The sequence below is a fragment of the Priapulus caudatus genome, unplaced genomic scaffold, assembly GCF_000485595.1.
Source record: "Priapulus caudatus unplaced genomic scaffold, Priapulus_caudatus-5.0.1 Scaffold758, whole genome shotgun sequence".
Lineage (NCBI taxonomy): Eukaryota > Metazoa > Priapulida > Priapulimorpha > Priapulimorphida > Priapulidae > Priapulus > Priapulus caudatus.
Genome location: NW_014577819.1, coordinates 15,645 through 25,815, shown reverse-complemented (window position 1 = coordinate 25,815; position 10,171 = coordinate 15,645). Strand labels below are relative to the sequence as shown.

The following is a 10,171-nucleotide window of genomic DNA, read 5'->3' as shown; positions in this document are numbered from 1 at the left end:
ACTATTAGTATTAGTATTAGTCAGAAATAGCTAAACCACCAGGTCAAACAGACTTTCAGACTTTCAGGGGGACATACTCAGTCACATAGACCTTATCTGCGTCACTGACACTTTGACTGTATCAGTGACAGTGTATAATTATGCGTGTTGGCCAGCATTTGTGCGCGGAGCACACTGTATCTTGTATCTTGCCCCTTGGCACCCTCTCTTCGAGACTCTTGACTTATTTCCCAAGGCACTCGATTCAACCATGATTCAACGAGGTGCGGGGATTATCGAGAGAAAGGAGAGATTAGAAAAAGGAGATCACTGGCTCAACTTACATCGTGGGCGACTCCAAGCAAGCAGACAACTTTTCCGTGATACTTAGGCATCATAGATGCATTAACTCTCACTTTCACTTCTTGAGTCCAACTCTGATCTGATTCCATCTTTGTAATTAATAATATTGAATAGCGCGCGAAAGTTTATACCTCCTAATGAGAGTTTTCTCGCGATGAGCCACCTTGCGTTTAGATGGGTTCCGTCACGTTAGTTCAGCAGTACTTAGACTAATCATTACTAGTAGTGACTACGTAGTTTATGACCATGTACTCGTATATCAACCAAATACTAAACATATGATGTAGATTATCACCAACTAAATAACAACAAATTGTATAAAATCTGTCGCACAAAATTATTTTTCAATATAAAGCAGACTCTATGTAATACTACTCGAGAATGATGTTTTGTAGTGTAAAAATCTAAAATAACAGCGGTTCGCCGGTTTCCAACGAGAGGCGATACACGGTCGCGAGTTGTTGAAGTGGTAGTCTTTGTAATATATTATTCTACCGTGGTTTTGTTGCTATATTTTATGTATATTAGGTTAGTAAAAGTGTAGTAAAGGAAAAGTAAGACCACACATCACCCGTCAGCAAATTTTTATCTGCTGAGATGATAAAAGCGTTGATACGTACTTCAAAAAAGCCAAAGAATAAAAAGATTATGTCACCACGACCAGTGGCAATGGGTTCTTATCATTCTTCACAAGCTGTTAGTATCGCTTCAAACACTCGCGATGATTGTGTTACTGTAGATGGTTTCGTACTAGTTCCTAATAGTAATGATCTGGAAGAATTGCCGTCACGAAAACTAAGTGATGTTCGTGGATTTAACGATCAGGTAACCGTAATGCTAGTTATTCATTGTACTGCGCACACTTACAGTTACACTACTGACTATGGCACACATGAGCAAATGGCAAAAAACTCCTGCTGCTGCTTTTAAATAAATTGCTGTAAAAACGCTCTATGTATAACGATAATATAATAAAGAAATAATATACACAGCATATTATACGAACGTAGGTACACAATGATCACGTCTGATGGCTGACCGTAGCCTTGCACGTTTTGGTTAGATGGGTTCGCGGCCCCACTGTTTCTGACAGGCGGTCCGAGTTTAGCGCTGGGGACTAGTCTACTTCCTGGCTAGCATTGGTTTATAATTTTATGACGTAATGGCGATGTCACGTGCTGATGGAAACGGCTGTGATTGGCCATTTGTAAAGTGTTGCCGGCGACAGTCGCTGGAAAATAGAAACGTTTCTAAATATTTTTGTCGTCGAGGTTGTTGCCGGTCGTTGTCGCGTCAATGTGCAATGGCTCATAGGAAACAATAGTTTCTTATTTTCTGAAAAGTCGTTTGTCGTTACGGTTGGTCGTTGTCGCTGCAGTGTGTCTTGGCCTTAAAGCCGGCCAAGACACACTGCAGCGACAGCGACCGACCGTAACGACAAAACGACAAAAGTCGCGGCGACTGGCGCAAACACACTGCAGCGACAGCGACCGACGTCAAAGTTCACCCAGCACTCGCCACAGTGGTACACATCATCACATGAACAAACGGCAAAAACTCATGCTAGTGCTTTTAAATAACAGGCTGCAAAAACTCTCTAGGCATAAGGATAATCCGATAAGATATTAAAGTAAAATATAGGCAGCAAATTATCATGTACTGTACGTACTGTGTCTAGCTTGCGACAGGCCCACAGCTTGCACGCTTTGGTTAGACTGGTTCGTGGCCCCATTGTTTGTGACATGCGTCGCGAGTTTAGTGCCGGAGACCAGTCTACGTCTTGGCTAGCATTATGGGTTATTTATGACGTAATCGTAATGTCACGTGCCAATGGAAACGGCTGCGATTGGCTATTTGTAAAGTGTCGCTGGAGAATAGAAACGTTCCTAAATATTTTTGTCGTCGAGGTTGTCGCCGGTCGTCGTCGCGTCAATGTGCAATGGCTCATAGGAAACAATAGTTTCTAATTTTCTGAAAAGTCGTTTGTTGTTACGGTTAAGTCGGCACTTTTGAGACCAGCATTTTTGTGCCGACTTACGAAAATGACGATATACGCGTAAGTCGTCATTTTGTTGACTTATGTGCAAGCCTATGCATGTACACTAGGTTGAGTTAGCTATAAATTTGAACTGGATTGAGCGAGACTAGCCTGCATATGTGTTTCTGCGAAACGATGAGTCATAATTTTACCAGGAATTCGCTGTACATTGGGCTGCATACACTGCGCCATCAGCATTTCTGATGATGACATACAGATAGGATTTTACTGTTGTTTGTATTACATGGGACCTGTCTGCTGCTTAAAATATAGCTATGTAAACAAGTTAAGGATACTCTCCACGTTGTGCGAGATATAAGATACTAACAATGACGCATACATTCTTATTTTGAAGATTCATGCGGGTTGCTACGTCTGCCAACTTTCTTGACATTTGCTGAAAAATACTGTAATTCTGTAGACCGTGCTCTGGCGAACTAGTTGTATGCAGAATTTTCAGGTATTGACTCCAGACTCCCATTAATTCGCACCCTGTTATAGTATATATATATACATGAAAAATCATAATAAAATTCACACGTTTATTTTTGCATGCCGGCACGCTCATTGTGTCATTCCTGATTGCCGCTTATTTTCCGTCATTCCAGGAAAGATTTTGGCTTCGCGCTCCTCATCCCAGCAGTGGCCACCTCCTACATATTCAGTAATGAACATGCCACCGACTTAATCAATCGTGCAGCCACCTCTACCATCGTCTGTACATCAATCAATGCCACCCCAGCCAGGCACATACAGTCACACTATGTGCACTGGCGCTCTATTAATTAATCTGTAATGGTAAAAGTGGGTGACACGGGTGTTACGGGCTACTTTTTTCGGCAACCTTTGAAAATATAACGTGAGACTGTTGAGCGATAGCAAACTAGAATTTTTCCCTTGTCCGATCAGGCAACTATAGCCACTTGACTTGAGAGAATAACTGAGAGTCTGACACACTTTCACTTGTCACGGGCAATCGGACAACCGTTATAGTGTCGAGGGCTGAAATACGACATAGATTGAAGGAATGTGGGGGTGGCATAGTTTATTATGGCGCAAATCCACTTTAGGCACCTTAGGTATCACGAAGTGATGCACAGATTTCTGTGTATCATCAACTGATGCAGCAGACTTTCCGTATATCAAGAATGATGCAAAAACCCTCACCTAAGTCATAAAGACTGATAATATTAGAACTTAGGTATCACGAAAGTGTTGCTAGGGTTTAGGTTGGGCTAAAGGTTTAGGGTAGCTCTATACTCATAGACCGCGCATGCGCTGGCAGCGGGATTGCGGCCATGCGATACCGGGCTATAGTAGGGTTAGGGTTTAGGCGTTAGGCGTTTTTTTGCATCATTCTTGAATACGGAAAGTCTGTGGCATCAGTTGATTATACACAGAATCTGTGCTCACTTTCCGTGATACCTAAGTCGTAGTATTGCAAACCGGTTTTTATTACTCATAGCGCTAGCCGTGTAAGATGTGCGCATAAAATCACACAGTCAACTCAGTCTGAGAGCACATGCAAGGCCTTTTGGAACGTCCTTCAATAAAAAAAAAGTAAATAAACAGAAAATTAATTTACTACCAAGTACCTATCTTATTTTTCGGTACAAGTAGCGTTACACACCCATCGTCGTCGAGTTTGGTTATGGGTTAGGTTTAGGGTTAGGGTTGAGGAGAGGGGAGAGAGGAGCGGAGGTAGAAGGGAAGAGGAGAGAAGAGGGAGGGGAGTGGGGAGAGGGGAGAGGAGAGGAGAGAGAGAGTAGAGAGGCGGAGAGAGGAGGAAGGGGGCGTAGGAAGAGAGGAGAAGAAGAAAGGAGGAGAGAAGAATGACAGAGAGAGAGGGTTTTTAAACCTGAGGTTGTCAAATAGAGCAATGGGCCCATTTTTTCTCTACTGCTACTTTCGCCTAGTTCAATAAGTATTAATTTGCCAAAGATTAATCACCGCTGGTAAATGCCGGGTCAATATGCTCATCCTGCAACAGCCACAACTACATCCGCAGCGTGACGCCCTGTCCACAACCACAACATTAATAAGAGAGCTTATTCGGCTGACCTCGCTCAATTTCACGACGATTACAGAACACAATAATCACCAATCCTATCCACCTCTTGGTATCTATGTCACAGTATGTGTTGTTGGGTACATTTTTTATTTGTATACTAGGATTATCGAGAGAAAGAGAGAATATAGAAAAAGGAATCACTCGGCTCAACTTTACATCGTGGGCGACTCCACACAAGCAGACAACTTTTGCCGTGATACTTAGGACATCATAGATGCATTAACTGCTCACTTTCACTTCTTGAGTCAAATCTGATTGATTCCATACTTTGTAATTAATATATATTGAAATAGCTGGCCGCGAAAGTTTTACCTCCTAATGAGAGTTTTCTCGTGGCGATGAGCCACTGCCGTTTTAGATGGGTTCGTCACGTTAGTTTACAGCAGTACTTAGAACTAGTCCATTACTAGTAGTGGACTACGTGTTAGTTTAATGACATGTACTCGTATATCAACGCAAAATATCTAAAACATATGATGTAGATTATCAACCAACTAAATAACAACAAAATTGTATAAAATCTTGTCGCAAGCAAAATTATTCTTTCAATAATATAAGCAGACCTCTATGTAATACTACTCGAGCATGATGTTTTTGTAAGTGTAAAAATCTAAAAATAACAGCGGTTGCCGGTTTCCAACGAGCAGCGAGAGGCGATATCACGGTCGGAGTTGTTGAAGTGGTAGTCTTTGTAATATAGTTATTCTAATCCGTGGTTCTTGTTGCTATATTTTATGTATATTCAAGTTAGTAAAATGTAAGTAAAAGAATAAGTAAGACCACACATCACCCGTCGGGGCAATTTTTATCTGCTGAGATGATAAATCCGTTGATACGTCTTCAAAAAAGCCAAAGAAATTATAAAAGAGTTATGTCACGACGACAGGGCAATGGGTTTTATATTCTTCACAAGCTTGTTAGTATCGCTTCAAACACTCGCGATGATTGTGTTACTGTAATGGTTTCGTACTAGTTCCTAATAGTAATGATCTGGAAGAATTGCCGTCACGGAAAACTAATGATGTCGGTGGATTTAACGATCAGTAATCGTAATGCTAGTTATCATTGTACTGCGCACACTTACAGTTACACTACTGACTACGCAACACAGTAAAACTAAAAGTACTAAAACTCGCATAAAGTCCAAGGCACACTGCAGCGACAACGGACGGGCAACCGTAACGACCAAACGAAACAGTCGCGGCGACTTGGCGCAGCAAACACATCTGCAGCGAACAACGACCCGCCAAAGACCGTAACGACAAGTTCACCGCCAGCACTCACCACAGTGCCAGTGCAGTGGCACACATGAGCGCAAAACGAAGCAAAAAGAATCCTGCTGCTGCTTTTCATATAATGCTGTTAAAAACGCTCTATGTATAACGATAAATATATTAAAGAACAATAATATACACAGCATATTATACGAGACTTAGTACACAATGATGCACGTCTGATGGCTGACCGTAGCCTTTGCACGTTTGGTTAGTATTGGGTCGCGGCCCACACGTTTCTGACAGGCGGTGCGAGTTGTAGCGCTGGTGTACTCATCTAGCCTTCCTGGCCTAGGCATTGTTTATAATTTATGAATGTAGATGCGATGTCACGGCTGCCGATGGAGAACGGCTGTGCTTGCCATTTGTGTGTCGCCCGGCGACAGTCCGCTGAAAATAGAAACGTTCTTAATATTTTTTGTCCGTCGGAGGTATCGTGGTCGTGCGTCAGCGTCAGTGTGCAAAATGCTCATAGGAACAATAGTTTCTTTATTTTCTGAAAAGTCGGTTGTCGTTAACGGATTGGTCGTTTCGCTCACGCGTTCTTGGCCTTAAAGCCGGCCAGACACACTTGCGCAGCTAAGACAGCGACCGATCCGAACGGACAAACGACAAAAGTACGCGCGACTGGCGCAAACACACTGCAGGGCGACAGCGACGCGACTTAGTCAAGTTACCCAGCACTCGCACAGTGGGTTAACAAACCCATCCCATCCAAAACTGAAAATCGGCAAAAACTATGCTAGTGCTTTTAAATAACAGGCTGCAAAACTCTGCTAAGGCATCAAGGATTAATTCCGATAAGATATTAAAGTAAAAATATAGGCAGCAAATTATCATGTACTGTACGTGATGTGTCTAGCTTGCGACAGGCCCACAGGCTTGCCGGGCTCTAGAGGGTAGCCTGTGCGCGGCTTCCCTGCGTGAGGGGGGGTAGGACGGTTGTAGGTCTTGACTACTGCTTGGTGTATGGCGTTGTTTGCGTGCTGGAAGCTGCGGATTAGCTATCAAAGGCTTGTGAACCCGGCGAAGCCTCGTCGTTGTAGGGCTGTGCGCGACGCGGCGCCGGTGCCCAGAGGTGTCAGGTGGGGACGGCACCGTGGCTGTAGTGCTCGGCGCTGATAGGGTATGTCGAGCTGACACGAGTGGCGTAGTGCAGGCGGGCTGAAGGCGCCCGCTGCGATCCGCGGGAGATTCGGCGACAAGGGGAGGTCGGCGTATGCTTTGGTAGACTGGTTCGGCCTGCCATTGTTTTGTGACATGCGTCGCGAGTTTAGGCCGGAGAGGCCAGTCTACGTCTTGGCTAAGCATTATGGGATAACTTTATGACGTATCCGTAATGTTCCGTGCGATGGAGAACGCTGCGATTGGCTATTTGTTAAAGTGTCCCCGCTGGCGACTGTCGCTCGGAGAATAGAAACGTTTTCTAATATTTTTTGTCGTCGAAGTTGTCGCCGTCCGTTGTCGCCGTGTAGTGTGAAATGGCTCATAGGAAACAATAGTTTCTAACTTTCGTGAAAAAATTGTGTTGTCGTTACGGTCGCGTCCTGTCGCTGCAGTGTGGGCTCTGGCCTTAAGTCGGCACTTTTGAAGACGCAGCATTTTTGTCGCCGGACTTACGAAATGACGATATAAGCGCAATAAGTCGTCATTTTGTTGACTTATGTGCAAAGCCTATGCATGTACACCATGCGAGTTGTACGTTGAACTGGCATTGAGCGAGACTAGCCTGCATATCGTTTTCTGCGAAACGATGAGTCATAATTTTACACAGAATCTCGCTGTACATGGCTCACACTGCGCCATCAGCATTTCGATGATTGACATACAGATACGGATTTAACTGTTTGTTGTATTACATGGGACCTGTTCTGCTGCATTAAATACTAGCTGACTGGTAAACAAGTTAAGGATACTCTCCACGTTGTCACGGTCATGTGCTCTAAGTGAAGATTAAACGTTTATCTGGCAGAATGAATCGAATCAATCAACTTGTTTTATTTATAGAGGAGATATATCTCTATGCCTCAAGCCAAAAATTTCATGAAATTCCCAGCACCTAATTATGGTTACACAGCATTTTGAATTTTAATGTAAAAATGGTATTTTTGGATATTTCTCAACTACCAGTAAGAGGTGATAAGAAAATTTTTGCCACATGTTATGCACAATATGGCACCAAAATAGCGGCGTCAGGATTTTTTTGAATTTTCATGTTACACGAGAAAACTCGAAAAACTGCTTAAAAAATCTAAGTTGGTGTGTTAAAATAGAAATTTTATGCGAATAAAGAGGGCATCAGGGGGATCCAGGGGGGGGTGCAGGGGGTGCGCACCCCCCCCTAAAAATGTTGAGTTGCCCTTTTTTCTGGCCCACAAATTTTTTTTTCTCCAATTTAAAAAAAAAAGAAGATTTTTAAGCAGAAAAAAATACTGAAAAATAAGTTGATGTTTTCCGAGGAGTTTTTTAGGGGGACGGGGGGCTGACGACTTGTTTCTGGGCTGCGACAGATCGCCGCAAGCTGCGCCACCCGTTGATTGCTTTGTTATAGACCTGGTAACCTCCTGGGTAATAACCCCCTCTAATTTTGCTTTAACAATAATTTTCATTCTGAATAGTTTTCGATGTTATCTTTGCATTTTATTTACTTAAAACGTAGTTAGTTACATATTATTATTCTCTCTGGCAAGAGCCCACTCATTGGTCTAAATTTGGTAAAAGTAAGTAGGAACTACTGCACAGGGTCGGTAGCGGGGTGGGGAATCCAGGGGGTTCGGACCCCACCTGCTCGCGCAGAAACCATCTGAGGGGTCTAATTTCAAAATTTTTCTGGGGGAGGGCCCCCGAAACCCCCCTTCGTGTGCTCCGCAATTTTGGGTTAGCGTTGGACCCCTCCCTGGTACAAATCTCGTACACGGCCCCTGTGCGCAAGAGTAATAATGAGTATGTTTTAGTAAGATATATATCAGTCATTGAAATTCAAGTTGAAGTTCAAGGTTTATAGCAAAATAGTATGAAACGGAAAGCATATAAATTAGTACATGTAATGATTTTAATTTTCTTTTGTAAAATACGTGTGTTCAATCATATCGCAGTTTGATTTCACGGGTTACGTATTTTGTCGCTCTGATGGCAGTTAATTTCAAGCAGCTTGATGGTTTTTGTGGCTTGTGGATTTTGCCTTGTACTGGATTGTCTGTTTCATTGCTATGACAAGACTTGAAGTACAAAAATTTCGCCTCATATCTCTGAAAATGCATAAAAAGGAGTCTGATTTTTAAAAATTTTAAAATCGACCCCCCACCGGTTCCTTCACACCTGCGGGTCCTCGGCCACACGAAACGGCGCGCAGCCGCCGCTTCAGTTTCCCTCTAACAAAATTCTCAAAGTGCCTTTCCACCCTGCACCCCCCCCCCCTAGACAAAATCCTGCATCCGCCCCTGGGCATAACTAATAAAGTACGGCACTTAATACACAATCGCCTGACGCGCTTTTTTTACCACAATATGTTTACCATTAAAACGAGTGTGTAAAATTAAATTAATCCGAGTTGTAATCAAGAGAAATATCCATTTATACATCGGCTACTGTCAGGAATCGAAACGGAGAATCAGCGTTTTTCTATTTTTCACAATGATGACCGCACTCGTGTGCAAAATGGGTGAACGTATGTGATATATCTATTGTTAGTACTTACTGCGACATATCCATGACTAACTGACACCACTAAATTGGTAAAATGTTACGCGGGCAAGCAAAAACGCTCTGACAGTTCACATGTACCGTTTATTGGAAAATTAGCATGTACACACAGTGGCACATAGTGTTAGCCATCGAATAAAGTTGAAAACGAAAAATCGATGAAATTTTCATGCACAACGTGGAGAGTATCCTTAAGCCATTTCAAAATTGTGTGAGCTAGTTCTCGTTTGAAACACCTCCATTCATAAGCTTTCTTACAACATGGTTAGTTAAGCAAGTGCTTTATCTTTTGCTTTCAGGTTGCCAGCCCTCGATCGATAAAGCTACCACCTGCACCTTCTCGACCATTGCTGGCCATAGATGGTATGTATGAAGTCATTCAGACCAAATCGTTTGGACCATGGTTCCTAATTGTGGTACCTTGCTAATAAATCAATAAATTTCTATAACATTTTTATCAGGGCTGTAGGCTGCGTGGGGGGGGGGGCAAGGGGGGCAGCTGCCCCCCTTAGATTTTGGAGCAAAATTAAAAAAAATAATTTCTAAAAGAGAATTGTCGTAGTCAGAATGAAGGCTGTACATAACATGTACGCAAAAGTGGCTCAAATACCATCTCCTGCAATCTACATTTTCAAAATTTCCTTTGGGAGGACCCACAGACCCCCCACCTGTTTTTTAACCCACCCTTTAAACCTCGAGGCGCCACCCGCCCCCCCCCCGCATTTTTTGTGTGTTTGTGCCCGT

The 10,171-nt window shown here is 43.1% G+C and overlaps 1 protein-coding gene across 1 annotated transcript in view; it reads left to right on the top strand.

The window, feature by feature from the left end:
* Nucleotides 1-999: 999 nt before the first annotated feature.
* The window catches only part of LOC106813348, a gene marked incomplete at its 5' end in the record, with an annotated part of 14,297 nt that continues 5,125 nt past the window's right edge, over nt 1,000-10,171 (top strand). The window contains 2 exon segments of the mRNA XM_014817477.1: nt 1,000-1,167; nt 9,727-9,790. Of these exon segments, the coding sequence (XP_014672963.1) occupies nt 1,000-1,167; nt 9,727-9,790 (232 nt within the window).